A 15,721-nucleotide genomic window follows, 5' to 3' on the forward strand; every position below is an offset into this window, starting at 1 on the left:
CAGCCAGGGAGGCGGTGAACAGGTCAAAATTTTAGGGGTGGGCTGGCTGGAATATGTGCATCCAAGAATACCTAAAAACCCAATGGGTAGGGCACTCATCTGGGATGCTGAAAACCGAGCTTTGAATCCCCAAACCAAATGATTTGGAACAGGGACTTGAACCCAGATCTCCCACATCTCAGGTGGATGCCCTGACCACTAGTCACTCTTACTTTTTCTCTCTCTATCCTAAAAGAATATTTCATTATTAATACAAAGTGGAACAGCTCTAACAGAAAGATCCACCCAAGAATAACCAATAGCCTAGTGGTAAGGGAGTCACCTGGTTGGTAGAAGACCTGGGGGTTCTAGCCCCAGCTCCAAATCAGGCAAAGTAGAGATTTGAAAACTGGTCTCCCAGGTGGATGCCATAACTATTGGGACAGTGGCAATAATGGGATGGCCTCTCTTGCGCTCTCCAGTTTTTCCTGAGAATGGGCAGATATGGCTTAAGTCCAGGAGAGGACGTACAGCTAAGAATCCCAACCTGAGATAAGTGCCTAGCAACCAGAATCAATGGAAGTTAAAAGCATAAATACGGAGATGGATCTGGGCCCTGAGCACCACTCCCTTCCTCTGCATTTCACTCCTGGCTAGCCTACATGGGTTCCCATTCGCTTTGCTGCCTTCTGAAAAATCCCTTTCTTAGGGATCTAACTCTCCCAATGCAATGCATAGGGAGCCTGGGCAATTAACTCAGGGGCTGTTATTTCCACTGGCAGCAGTGCACCTATTAGTTGGGGAATTAGGGGTTGCAACCCCTAATTCCCCTTTATATTTATGATTAATACTATGACTTGGGCATGGAAATATTCAGTAAATGTCACAGAAAAGGTGTGGGCAAAAGTGATAAGTCACAGAAAGTTAAACAATGTAGTTTTTGTTACATCAACACATGCAAGAGCATAGTGAGGGGTGCTGAAAGGCGAGGCCTGGGGGAGTTATAGAGTGAGCTCACCCCACAGCAGCAGCTCCCCACTCCAGCTGTTGTGACTCAGTGCATTTAGCTCACAGCACCAATCAGCTATGGTCCATCTGCCCCTCTGTAAATGGGGAAAGAAAGGCAGATGGGTCAAACCTGAGTAGCGCTGTGACCCTGTGCACCAGGTTGCAAGGCCACTGTGTCCGGGGGCATAAACAAATATGTTTTACAACCATTTCCAAGATTTCACAGACTTTATTCAAATTCATAATTTCTATGATCAGTGTGACAAAATCACAACCTTATTTATCACACACAGTACAAAGAGCACGGAGGTCATGAAGCACTTCCCTTTCACAATTTGTTTAAAGCTGTATGGACTGAAGGACAAATGTGTTTTACTTCTAAGCAAGTTGTTTGCAAGTTACATGATAAACACAAGCATTGAACTAGAGACGATCATTACAGTTCATGACGCAGAGGCATGGAAAGGATGGAAGACATTTTCTGTTAAGTTAGCAAATACACAGAGGAGGTGTTTAAACCTGTGCAATGGAATTTCCCCGGCAACACAAGACAACACATATAACTTCGACTGAGCCAAGGCTCCGGGTTACAGCGTTCAGCAGCAAAGGCACCATCTTTCTGTAAACATGGACTCCTCTCACACCAGCTCTCTAAAGTAGCATTCAAAGCATTTTATGGAGGTATAGCAAGTCATAGCCCTCCATTGCCTATGATCATTTTACCTTTGTGAAAGGGTTTCGATATTCAATAGATCACTATTAAGTCTCCCCTATATGTATTATGATTAATTCATGCAGAAAGTGCTTCCCCTTGCCTGTACTGGGGTACCAAAAAGTTTCATATACTGTGGTTTTCCCCAAGGCAGGTAAAGCTTCAGATTTCACTCTGACACATTCATGCCTGCAATTATTTTTTTGTTCTAGGTATTGTGCTAAAGACAGGATCCCTCAAACAGAAGGGCTGGTTTAAAATTTGCAACACATTTATATTAAAAAATGCTGTTAAAATATCAATCCCTTTTAGTTGAGTCTGTTCAGTCCCTCTCTCCCCAGTAACAGATTGTGCATTAGGAAAGAGTGACTTTGCGCAAATGAATTCATCAAATGTATTGACTTCATTTAAAACTGACTGGCCATTTGTTATGACATTTATATTTTTGATGCAAGTTTCTATACCATGAGGTTCTGAGCGTGCACTGCTTTCAGGAGGGTGGACAGCATTCAAAGAAACCTTTACCAATAAGACTATCAAATTTGAAAACAGCTATGATAAATATTCAATATAAAGTTAAAACCATTTATGCCTTAGACAAAATGAATTGTGCATCTTCATTCAGTAATACTGAACGACTCACACCAATATTCTAACAAAATTCTTACGACTCATACATACAAATCCAGTGATTATGCTAATTAGTGCACTTCACTATTACATGAAACTTGTGCGTTTCTACAGTATTTTCCTTCTGCCTCACAGGGCTGATTCTGACTGGTATTTTAACTCAGTATTATTCTTTTCATGTTCTGTAGGACTGTCAACTGGTACCTGCAGAAAGAATTAAGGGATTAAGTAGTTATACAAATGAAGCTATCCCTGACTTCAGTTTGCCAGTGAACAATGAGACTAATCACTAAATTCTACAGTTCATATAGCCAATTAGACTACATTACTGTTTTAGAAACTAGATTTGGTGAATAATTAGTTTGAGTTAGATAATAGAAAGGCATAAAAAAACAGATTCCCTTCCTCCTTCAATTTACGATTAAAAATTATATGGAATTTAGATCTCCTATAAATTATATAATTTTCCCATCTATATTACAGATGGAGTGTTGACATGGATCTTAGTGAGATTAACATTCAGTTCATCCCCACTGTATTTAAATACAGTAGAGGAGGATCTTGAAAATAAGGAAATCCTGCTGTAACTTATAGGTACACATAAATTACCTAAAGTAGGCAGAAAACTATGTGATGTCTTACTGTAACAGCATCTATCACAAAGGCATCTTCATTTCCTTGAAGGTCAAGAAAAATACAGGATGGAAAATTTCAACTGTTTACCCTCATTTAAACAACTAGTGACTATGTAATATATTGCAAAGCTAACAGCTAGGAATACACATCTTGTGATCTACTAAAGAACATAAAGCAATGCTTATTGCTCAACTTTCCCTCACTTCAAAAGGAGCAAAGGGATACACCAGGGATCAGAAACCTTTGGCACGCAGCCCGTCAGGGAAATCCACTGGCGGGCCAGGACGGTTTGTTTACCTGCAGCGTCTGCAGATTTGGTCGATCGCAGCTCCCACTGGCCGTGGTTCGCCGTTCCAGGCCAATGGGGGCTGTGGGAAGTGCTGGCTGCTGCTTCCCACAGCCCCCATTGGCCTGGAGCAGCGAACTGTGGCCAGCGGGAGCTGCGATCGGCCGAACCGGAGGACCCTGCAGGTAAACAAACCGTCCTGGCCCGCCAGTGGATTTCCCTGACAGGCTGCGTGCCAAACGTTGCTGATCCCTGGGATACACCTAAACCGCACTCAATAAATTCACCATGGCATGAAACTCTACCATGCCTCTCTTTCATACACACGTGGATCTCACTTAAAGGGAAAACCATTATTTCACTGAAATGCCAAATGTATAGCATATACTCCTAAGCCTACACTTAAAAAAAGCTCTTTGCAGTAAGCACTGTAAATTTTGATGCAGTTAAAGGGCTAATCTGCAGCAAGCAATATGGAGACCAATACCAGCTATTAAGAATAGAGAAAACTCTGAAGGCACAGGTGGCACTGTCCTATATTCTGAAGAACCGCTAAGAGATATACACATATCAGTTACAAAGAGAAATAATCAGATAACTGAGGGAAGGTCCTAAAGTGTATCAGCTGCTCTAGCTGAATTAGGAAGCAGTCACATATTGTATTTTGATGTTAAATACTCATGTAATTACAAGTCTAATATTAAAGTGCAATAATATAATCAAAATAAAAAAAGGTTAAATCACTTACAGCTTTAATGTCTGTGTTCAAAATCCCAGAATTTATAGTCTGTCTTCGCAAATCTGATTTGATTAAGGCTGAAACAAAGAAAACATTTGTAACCCCCAACTTTCACATACCGCGACCATTCCAGGAGACTGGCTGTACCACTATGGCACAGATGTGGCAGTTACTTTATCACCTGTTCAAAAGAGATTTCTTTATTTGCACTGACTTATTCACCTACCCATATTCTTCACAAGTTTTAAACTTGTCCCTCACAGAAGTCATTTAACAAGTTTTTACATATGACATTTTCTTAACCACATTAAGACATCAGTAGGGGCATGGTGAATGTTGATGCTTTTGGCAAATACTTCCCTGTACACATGTAAACTTCCCTGTACACTGAGTAAGTCCCAGGTATAAATTTGTGAACCAAACAGTAATTTCTCTAGTCTGAGAACATTAGAGCTGCCCATAATGAAGTCTTGTCAGGCTGTTTGCATGTCTCTAAATCCCCTCAGAAGAAGGCCCTCAGAATAGAAGACTTTTGTACAGAATCTCTTATATGAAAGAGCAGAACAGTTTTATTTCTAGAGGGAAAGCATCTACTTCCACGTCCCAGGACCTCTCCCATGTTCCCTCTGAGTGCACAATGTCCAGGGATTTCTTACTCAACATCAGACCACCAGAAAAGAATGCTATCAAGCCACCCACTGGGGAATGAAAGCATGTGAGTGGGACACAGTTCTCCAGGAATAACTCTCAGTTAAGTTTCCTCCAAGTCAGTTCCTCTCTTCAAAGCAACATGCTTTGACATTCAAATGCATTAAATTACAAGTGTGTAAGAACCAAGCACAGGCCCAAGATCAAAAAATCCCACACTCCAACCATGAATTTGACTTGTTGTGGCACATTGAGCAAGCCACTCTATCTGAGGCATAAACAACTTCCTGTCTATATCATAAGCATGATTTGCTTCAGTTTCTTTGCACCACATTATATAAGTATTAGGGTTATTACAGTATCAAAAATGTTCTGGATTACTACAAAAGTGAGGCAGTGCTATCATTCACTTTTATGGGCTGATAAAGCTTTATAGGCCTATTTACAGTAACCAACAAATTTCTAGTTCTTCATTGGATAATTTACCTTTAAAAAGGTCCCTAAGCCAAGAAATCAAACTCAAGCTAGTGAGGGTAAATTTTCATACACATATAAAATGCTATTATTTCCTCACCAGCCAACTGACATCCAGCATTCCTCATAATCAAAAGGTTCTTATCTTAAGCCCACTCTCAGTGGTGGGTATTTCTAATTGGCTAACAAGGTTAGTTTTTCCTCATATTCCATAATGGACAGTTTTGCCCTTGCAGACAAAAAATAAACGTGAAGAATGCTAATGCCATCCAAAAATTTAACAAGTCATTAAAAAATGAATGCCTCATCAGTTCTCAAAAACCAGCTACAAGACATGAATGTTTTGCACATTAATAGCACACCGCTAAAAAACATTTTTAAAAAAAGTAATTTGTAACACAATTACTAGTAGAATTGTCTATGCCCCACATATATATGGCTTCAGATAACATGAGATCTTATAAGACAGCCTTGCAAGCTTGTCAGTAAAACCTACAGGCAAAAATCTCTTATCACACTCAAACACCAATATGCACAAGAGCCCCAACCCCCAATACACACACCACCTGCACATGTGGATATGTGCAATCCAACACTGTAGTGATGAGGCACATAAAACTTTGAACTCTCTTGAGCCATCAGGTTTGAGTAAAGCTCAACGATACATAAATCTACCACTAGCAACTAGTTTTACAGATTTTAGCCAACTCCTTACTCTCATAATTTTGTAAGTAATACCCCTCTAGCCATCAAATCTCCAGAAAATGAGATATTAGCCAGTGATGGCAGCTACCATAACTAGGCAATTCCATCCCTTTTCTTATGGCAGCTGGAAGGAATTTGTGGTTTTACCTCCAAACTGGCAGATCAAGTTCATACAAAGAAACCTCTTTTTCACAAAATAAAGTTGTGCGCTGTCTGTTTATACAACTATTGGATCATTCTATTTTAGAAGAGTGATCACTTCAGGCAACTACTAGAGAGTCATTCACTCCAAAAACATTAAAATCAATTAAAAACACCTGGAGCTTTTCATAGGCCAGAAAGGACCATTGTGATCATTTAGTCTGACCTCCTGTATAAAACAGGCCATACTACACAAGGCCAAAATAATTCCTAGAATATATCCTTTAGAAAAAATATCAAATCTCGATTTTAAAATGATTGGTGATTGAGAATCAACCATGACCTTGGTAAGCTGTTCAAATGGTTTATTACTCTAATTGTTAACAATTTATTCCTTATTTCCAGCCTGATTTGCAGTTATTTGCTGAGCAATGTATTTGATTGGTTCTAAAAAACCCCACATATTTAAACGATCATTCTGGCTTGTAAACAGACAGACATTAGTGGCAAAACTAACTTCACCCTGTAAATCCATTTAACCAAATCTATCCAAAAATCTCTATTTCTTAAGTGTGTTTTTTCATACTTTGGATTTAAAAATCCAGCTTTATGTACTAATTTAAACTGATGTATGTTTCTTTCATTTGTGTTTACTAAGATGTTTTGCAATGCTTTGAAGATAGTAAAATGTTCTAAATTTATGAAGACACTGTAGAGATGCAGTCAGGAACATGACTGTATATGTAGTTACTGTGTTGTCCTTAGAATGAGGTATGCATGCAGTAAATATTAATAACAATTCTTTAATCAAGGAATAATTTTCCATCCTTTGACATAGATAAGAAAACTGTGTTTAAACTCTATTGCTTTGTTGGAGACATTAACTCATCAACAAAGAACAAAAATACCTACATAAATAAAGGTAAATAGCAAATGTGATTAGTTACCTGTTAAAATAATGCCTATTAACATCCAAGCACAGAGGAAAAGGTTTCCTGCACGAGGGCCATAATTTGTTATGAGCTTTCCTTGAACCAGTGTAAAGAAAATCCCAAATATCTGTAATCAATCATAAAACATTTCAGATTTTATTAGACTCATTTAGTAAATCTCTTCTAATTTAGCTTACAAAAATTCAGATCAGTGTATTATAGTTATTCTACCAGTCTAGAGACTGGTAAACAAACACACACTATAGGAGCACAATAAAATGCCAGCAGTCAAATCTAGACTGTTTCCCCAAAAATTCAGGCAGAGAGGCTTTATTAAATGTTACCCTCATTTACAAGAATAAGTCTGCAATAACCTGTGCTGAAGCATTAAGGAGTCCTGATGAAGTGCCTTCAGACTCTGGGTAGGTAATTTCCACAGCAAACTCAAAGCCAAGTGGGAGATAACCAGTCATGAAGAAGCTGAAGGGGGGAAAAAAAAAAAAAAAAGGTGAGAACAAGAGTATCCTAAGTGTGGCTCTATTCCATTGCTATGGATATGAAAAACAAACCTGAACAAAAGGTAATTTTAAAGTATCAGGTTACAGTGTTATGTGCTTGATTTCAAGAATTTATATAGTTTAGGGCTTAATCTGGCCCTCCCAACTTATCTGCCCTTGTTTTACAATGTCATTCTCATATCCTTCCACCATTCTAGTCCTGACATGTTTGTCTGGTTCTCATTCATAAACGATCTGTGCCGTGACTCCACGCAGCTCCTGGAAGCAGCGGCATGTCCCCTCTCCGGCTCCTACACATAGGGGCAGGTAGGTGGCTCTGAACGCTGCCCCTGCCGCAATCACCACCCCCGCAGCTCCTATTGGCCAGGAACCACGGCCAATGGGAGCTGCAGGGGTGGTGCCTACAGACAGGACAGCATGCAGAGCCACCTGGCCGCGCCTCCACATTGGTGATGGAGGTGGGACGTGCCACTGCTTCTGGGAGCTGCTTGAGATAAGCGCGCCCGGACCCTGCACCCTGACCCCCTCCCCCAATCCCCCTCCTGCCCTCCAAACCCCTCAGTCCCAGCCCAGAGCACCCTCCTGCACCCCCCAACTCCTCATCCCCACCCCAGAGCCTGCACCCCCAGCCAGAGCCTCTTCCTGCACCCTGAACTTCTCATTTCTGGCCCCACCCCAGAACCCCCAACCCCAGCCAGAGCCCTCACCCCCTCCTGCATCCCAACCCCCAGTTTTGTGAGCATTCATGGCTCCCCATACAATTTCCATATCCAGATGTGGCCCTCGGGCCAAAAAGTGTGCCCACCCCGCTGTGGAGGAACGGGATTGACCATCAGTAAAGACACTAGAACTGCACCTGGGGACTGCTGTGGAAATTAGGGGAAGTGAATGGAGGGCAGATGGGAACTCAGTGTACTTACTTTTTACAATTATAACTTAGACTTAACGCCTATCATCACCCCAGTCGCTTCACCTGTCTATCCCTTTCCCCACCTCTCTTTGTTTTTTTAGATTATATGCTCTTGGGGGCAAGGACTGCATCTTCCTCTGCATTTGAGATGTGCCTAACATATTTTGGTTGCTAGAAAAATATAAATTGTACATAGTAGCAATTATTATTAGTGAGCTCAAATGCCCAACCCCACTACTTTTGTTTATTTGGGGGCCTGATCCAATGCCCACTGAAGTCAATGGGAAGACTCATTTGTTTCAATGGGCTTTGGATCAGGCTCATATAAGAAAGCTAAATTCTGGTCTTCATCACACTGGTGAAAATTGAGAGTAAATCTACTGACCTCAGCGGACCAGAATTTGGTCCACTCACCCATTGTACATGTAGTATAGGATAGGTCATATGTATGGAAAGGGAGTTTTACAGGTATAGTCTTTTAGTTTAAAAAAAGCCATTAGATACCTTCAAATATAGTTTTTAACTGGAATTACAACAGGTCTTCCTTTCCCCTTTGATTCCTTACCCAAGCACTCCTCCAGTCACAAACACTATTACAAGGTGTCCAATGTCCAGGGTGAAAGTAAATATGATCATTCCAACAAATGAGAGAATGTAAACGATTAAAGTAGTCTGTCTGCAAACAAAAGCCAAGAGAAAATACCCACCGTAAATCTGAGAAGGCAATACATATTGTCTAACATGGACATCATGTGAATATTACATATTCTCTTTGCTATAATTGAAATATGAGTTTTAAAAATCTGCTTCAGGTAATTCCAACTCATATATATACAAATTGTGCTAATGGATGCAGTCTGAGCAACTGAGGCACACATTAGTTTTATTAGCCAATCATATGCAGCAGGGCAACCATTCTACTGCATTACCATCCACTAGGGTTATTAAAGCTACTGTACATAATTTATAATAAAGAAACACTGAAATAAGAACTTCACTCTAAGACCGTTCTTGTTTTGAAAATCAACATCCCCTATTTCCCTTATACATGTTTGCTAAATACCACAGCATACGCATTCTACAGAGCCTGTAACAGTGTTCTGCTCCACGGACATCCGCTGGATTAAAAGCTGAGTTATGCTTATTTAAAGACCCAGTAGAGGGTGCAAAAATTTGAATAAATAAATTAAGCTCCTAATTTAAAATGTGGTGAAGCCAGTATGCTCCACCAAAGGAGGAACTTGTTGGGTCAAAGCTGGAACAAGATAGAATCGGGAGAGGTGGGTCTGCTGGAACCCAAGATGCCTTTCCTATTTTGCTAACATCATGCATGCATGCATTCTCCAGCCACAGGGATAGACAGAAACCCCTACAAATTCTCACATCACCCCATAGTGGACTCAGCCCAACCCTGCCCCAACCTCATTCTGGCCAGAAACCAATGAGATAGACTCTAAGACTCCTACCTCAGTCTCAGTCATGGCACTCCCTCAAGGACAAAGAAAAATCATGGACATATTGATGTTTTTTTTTTTTAATCATTTCCCTTCCACAAAGGTGCACTTGAATCTTTGTATTTTTATACAAGACTCCCCTCCCCCCCAACAATTACACATCTGCCCTACCCCCGCCCATCCCAACTCCACTCACTCACTTACTTGTATGTTTTGGTGTAATCCAGCCACAAACCACAAATAATGGAACCCACCATTCCTGCTACCACCAGTGTCAAGCCAATCCTCCCAGCATTCACTTCTTCTCCCTTTCAACAAATATTTATATGGTGTTTATTAATAAGTCACTTCCACTCAAGGAGTCAGGCTCTCAGACCTCTTGACAGTTATAAATTCAAACACTAGTACTTATCACCTCCATAACTGTATGGAGTATGCAATTTTAAGGGACTACAAAGGAGACTGAATCCTTGATCACACAAATGTCCACAAATGTCCACACCTGGGAAACCAACTCTGCAGATATACAAATAAAAAAGCAAAGGATTCCAGAGAAACTTACCACATAATATGTTACTATCATTTGGTTCAATAATGTGGAGACAGAATAAAATGCCCCAGTCATCATACCTGCAATAGCAAAACAACATGATGTACCCTCCATATCATTAACCATATTGTAAGTGGCAATAATAATCAAACGTTTACATTAAAAGAAGCAACATTCCCCACCAGGAAACTCAGTAAGTCACCAGCTCAATGTCTACTTATTGCCTTTTTTTTTTTTTTTTTTTGGTAAAAGGTTTCTCTGTATCCTAAAGCGCCCCTGACCTTCCGCTATAATCTGTGCCCAGACTCTCAAGGGCTAGCATTCAAGCCACCATCTGTCTGAATGAGTTGAATTAGAATGACAATTTTAGGGGTCTATGTTAGCTACTCCTTAAAAGGAAGCACTCAAATTAAAAATCACACGTGTCCAAATGTATTTTACCTATTCTTAAAAATGGTAATTAAGATAACAATAACTTAGAGAGATTAGAGAAGACATATTTATGCTTTCCTCAGTGGGTTTGCTTTGTGCATTTAAAAGCATTTTGTATACAGTCAGCTTCATTGTTCCCACAGTTTGTTTCCCTAGGTCTTCCACACATCAGAGAAAAACAAAGCAATAAAGCTACTTTCCTCAGCAAGTCTTGCTCTCCCAGGCTGTGTCTACACTAGAGACATTTACCATGCTACATGACATTTGTCCCCCCAGAACTACTCTCTTAATCATTTAGCAGCTATAAAGACTATGATTTGTCAAGGCTTCACATCAATTAAGCTTCAGTCATTCCAGGCCCAATCTTAATGTCAGAAGTGCTAGTACAATTAGTAAAAAGAAAAGGAGTACTTGTAGCACCTTAGAGACTAACCAATTTATTTGAGCATGAGCTTTCGTGAGCTACAGCTCACTTCATCAGATGTATACCGTGGAAACTGCAGCAGACTTTATATATACACAGAGAATATGAAACAATACCTCCTCCCACCCCACTGTCCTGCTGGTAATAGCTTATCTAAAGTGATCATCAGGTGGGCCATTTCCAGCACAAATCCAGGTTTTCTCACCCTCCACCCCCCCACACAAATTCACTCTCCTGCTGGTGCTAGCCCATCCAAAGTGACAACTCTTTACATAATCAAGTCGGGCTATTTCCTGCATAAATCCAGGTTCTCTCACATCCCCCCCACCCCCATACACACACAAACTCACTCTCCTGCTGGTAATAGCTCATCCAAACTGACCACTCTCCAAGTTTAAATCCAAGTTAAACCAGAACATCTGGGGGGGGGGGGGGGTAGGAAAAAACAAGAGGAAATAGGCTACCTTGCATAATGACTTAGCCACTCCCAGTCTCTATTTAAGCCTAAATTAATAGTATCCAATTTGCAAATGAATTCCAATTCAGCAGTTTCTCGCTGGAGTCTGGATTTGAAGTTTTTTTGTTTTAAGATAGCGACCTTCATGTCTGTGATTGCGTGACCAGAGAGATTGAAGTGTTCTCCAACTGGTTTATGAATGTTATAATTCTTGACATCTGATTTGTGTCCATTTATTCTTTTACGTAGAGACTGTCCAGTTTGACCAATGTACATGGCAGAGGGGCATTGCTGGCACATGATGGCATATATCACATTGGTGGATGTGCAGGTGAATGAGCCTCTGATAGTGTGGCTGATGTTATTAGGCCCTGTGATGGTGTCCCCTGAATAGATATGTGGGCACAATTGGCAACGGGCTTTGTTGCAAGGATAAGTTCCTGGGTTAGTGGTTCTGTTGTGTGGTATGTGGTTGTTGGTGAGTATTTGCTTCAGGTTGCGGGGCTGTCTGTAGGCAAGGACTGGCCTGTCTCCCAAGACTTGTGAGAGTGTTGGGTCATCCTTTAGGATAGGTTGTAGATCCTTAATAATGCGTTGGAGGGGTTTTAGTTTTAGACAAACACCTACAAGATCTCTGTCAAGCTTTCTTACAACTACAATACCCACCTGCAGAAGTAAAGAAACAGATTGATAGAGCCAGAAGAGTTCCCAGAAGTTACCTACTACAGGACAGGCCTAACAAAGAAAATAACAGAACGCCACTAGCGGTCACCTTCAGCCCCCAACTAAAACCCCTCCAACGCATTATTAAGGATCTACAACCTATCCTAAAGGATGACCCAACACTCTCACAAGTTTAGATGAGCTATTACCAGCAGGAGAGTGAGTTTGTGTGTGTATGGGGTGGGGGGGGATGTGAGAAAACCTGGATTTATGCAGGAAATAGCCCGACTTGATTATGTAAAGAGTTGTCACTTTGGATGGGCTAGCACCAGCAGGAGAGTGAATTTGTGTGGGGGGGTGGAGGGTGAGAAAACCTGGATTTGTGCTGGAAATGGCCCACCTGATGATCACTTTAGATAAGCTATTACCAGCAGGACAGTGGGGTGGGAGGAGGTATTGTTTCATATTCTCTGTGTATATATAAAGTCTGCTGCAGTTTCCACGGTATACATCTGATGAAGTGAGCTGTAGCTCACGAAAGCTCATGCTCAAATAAATTGGTTAGTCTCTAAGGTGCTACAAGTACTCCTTTTCTTTTTGCGAATACAGACTAACACGGCTGTTACTCTGAAACCAGTACAATTAGTGTAAGCAGTCCTACTATAGGGGGTGAAGGATGTCCGGTGTAGAGCTAATGACAGCCTTTCATCTACCTGCTTCCCCCAAAAGTACTATGATGCACTGAATTCTGCTCATGGTTTTTGAGAAGACCACAGGCCACGCACAGTTTTTGATCTCAAGCTGTTAAATGAGTGATAGCATGGCAAAGATTGGATGGACTCTAGGAATGTATCTGGCCTTTATTACCAGCCTAAAGATAAAAGGCAACACTCACCATAACTGATCATCAAAAGCACAAAAGGAATATTTCTGAACAGGTTAATTATTGATTGTTTATAAGAGTAATCTTCAGGAGGAATGTCCTGGAGAACTGCTTGAGCCTGGCTTGGAGGAAATTTAGGCTTTTCATCAAACACTAGAACAAACACAAAAGAACAACATTAATAGAGTTTTTCACCCTACTTACCTTTACCAGTTTACCTTGAGTAATGGCTTGGGATTTTACGTGAATACAAAATGTTCCGGTTTAAGAAACATGGTAAAATAGATTTTTATGAAAGCGTAAACAACAAACGTCTTCCATTCAACTTTATCCTCTGACAAGAGCTAGCCAGACTGAACATGCCACCTCCATTCACTCTGGTTGGAGTGCTACTGACAAACATACCCTAGAGACATTTTTCATCGGTCACATGTTTGGGCCCTTATATCTTAGAATACAATTCCTCGAAGCAAATGCCCAAGTCATGCGATGGCATGAATTAATTGGCGCACTATGTCTCTCTTTTCAAGATGACTGAACAGCTTACCCAAACCAGGATCAACATATTCCACTCTCTTTGGACCTGGTCCAGTTTGTAGTTGGAGTCCCAGAAGTAAACAAGCTAGTGCATCAGCACTTCCCTAAATACACCTTGAGCTAACTTCAGTTAAGAAAGAAGATGCAACAGTTCAAGTCCTGAAACTGAAGCATTAGTATTGGTAAGCCTCCACCATAACTTCTTTTTAAAGAACTTATTTTCCTCCTGGTTGAGAGTAAAGGACCAAGATTAAGGGCTTGTCTACACAAATAATTAGTTTGCAGTAGCTGGGGTCTGAATCTATCCCACACTAGCCTGCTATGAACTAAATGCCCATGTGGACGCTGCTCCGCACATAAACAATTCATTAGCACTCTTTGCTCTAGTCCTCTTTAAGATCAGACTAGATCAAAGCGCATTAATGAACTGTTACAGTGTGTCAGCAGGGTCCACATGCACAGTTAATCCACAGCAGGGTAGATTAGGATATTCACAACCCAGCCTGCTGCGAACTAAATGTTCATGTAAATAAGCCCCAAGTGTCCTTTACTCTAGATATCCTTCAAGGGAGACCATTTTGTTTCACTGGAAACTTGTCAAGTTACAGTAACTCAGTTGTCTTCTTTCTGATTGGCCCCACAGATAACTGAAGAACAAAACTTGAGAAAATCTGATCTGTGCTATTGCCCTTACATTAAAGCTGTGATTTTCAACCTTTTCTCATTTGCGGACCCCCAAAGATTTTGAACGGAGATGTGGACCCCTTTGGAAATCTTAGGCACACAGTCTGCGGACCCCCAGGGGTCCATGGACCACAGGTAGAAAACCATAGTTCTATAGTAACAATCTTTTGCAGACTGCTTAAATAACCAGTGCATTAGAGGACTGGAAAAAAAGGAAGAGTGTTTTAACTGTTGATTGCTCCTTCTCATGCTCTAACTTGTCCTTGTACTAAAGAGGAAGTCAGCTGACTTTCCCTGAAAGCCTCTTTGAATCCTGGTTTGATGGGAGATATTATTTTTAGATACCATTGCTATCACAACCTATGACAACCGATATTAAGGCCTAAACATACTATAATCTATTTAAATTGTTTTAAAACATTATATTTTATTAGTACATTTGCTGCCTAAGTTTTAGAGTCAAACCATTCAACTGATGGAAGTCACTGGCTAAGTACCTGGAACCAGCTGTTTGTTGAAGTGCTAAGCCAGCTTTTGACAGCAGTAGCTTCTTCTGCAGGTACAGAGAGAATATTTTCTTCATTTCAGTTTATTCCACTAGTTCAGTTCAATGACTAGTCAATTCAAAGGTAAGGAACTGACTGGGAGCTGAAAAAGCAGGAAAGCTTGTTTTCCTCTTCCAATGACTGAATAAGAACAAGATGTCAGAGATCGACTAGCCCTAAAATCTTGAAGGACATGCAGATAAGAAACAATTACTTTAATTCACTATCTACAGACCATACTTCCTTTGATTAATAAAGCAGTTTTAATGCAAAACATGTTTTGATTACTTTGAATATAGTGGTTACATAGAAAAACAAGTAATTTAGTCTAATAAAAGCAATTTTAAAATGTTGTTTTTCTACATTTAACTGAATTTCAAATTCCATTCAAATTCAGTTTGCCACAAATCACAAGCTAAAAACTAAAAAAAATCAAATAAGGAATGTGTCATTCTTCATTTTGTAACACAATAAAAATATAAAAATTAAGAAAATCTGAATATATGTTAAAGTATAAAATTGCTAAAATAAATGTGTATAGATATAGTTTAGTAAAAAGTAGTACCAAAAACTTAGCATAAGGGCATTTAATAGCAAATCAACATATTTCAATTGTTACCAACCAATGAGAATCAGCTATTATTTAGGAAAATAACTAAAAAGTACAAAAGCAAAACAAAGAATAGAAGTGAGGATTTAACTCAAGGTTTTCTGCTTGCTGATTATATCAAGATTAAAATCAATCCACTCTGGAATGAAGCAGGATCACATTAA

General features: G+C 40.2%; 1 protein-coding gene across 2 annotated transcripts in view; it reads right to left on the bottom strand.

Annotated features, from left to right (window-relative positions):
• Window positions 1-15,721, bottom strand: part of FLVCR1 (FLVCR choline and heme transporter 1) — a 34,862-nt gene that overhangs the window by 10,663 nt on the left and 8,478 nt on the right. The window contains exons 3-10 of one of the 2 annotated variants that reach the window (XM_048843138.2): window positions 13,194-13,334; window positions 10,335-10,402; window positions 9,977-10,080; window positions 8,884-8,994; window positions 7,265-7,370; window positions 6,906-7,017; window positions 4,000-4,067; window positions 1,197-2,533 (exon numbers count right to left, since the gene is read on the bottom strand). In XM_048843138.2, coding sequence (XP_048699095.2) covers window positions 2,459-2,533; window positions 4,000-4,067; window positions 6,906-7,017; window positions 7,265-7,370; window positions 8,884-8,994; window positions 9,977-10,080; window positions 10,335-10,402; window positions 13,194-13,334 — 785 coding nt within the window. In that variant the 3' untranslated portion in view covers window positions 1,197-2,458. Of the gene's footprint in view, window positions 1-1,196; window positions 2,534-3,999; window positions 4,068-6,905; window positions 7,018-7,264; window positions 7,371-8,883; window positions 8,995-9,976; window positions 10,081-10,334; window positions 10,403-13,193; window positions 13,335-15,721 lie in introns of those variants that run through there. The other variant, XR_007355675.2, reaches the window with a different exon arrangement.

The sequence above is a fragment of the Caretta caretta genome, chromosome 3 (genome assembly GCF_965140235.1).
Source record: "Caretta caretta isolate rCarCar2 chromosome 3, rCarCar1.hap1, whole genome shotgun sequence".
NCBI lineage: Eukaryota > Metazoa > Chordata > Testudines > Cheloniidae > Caretta > Caretta caretta.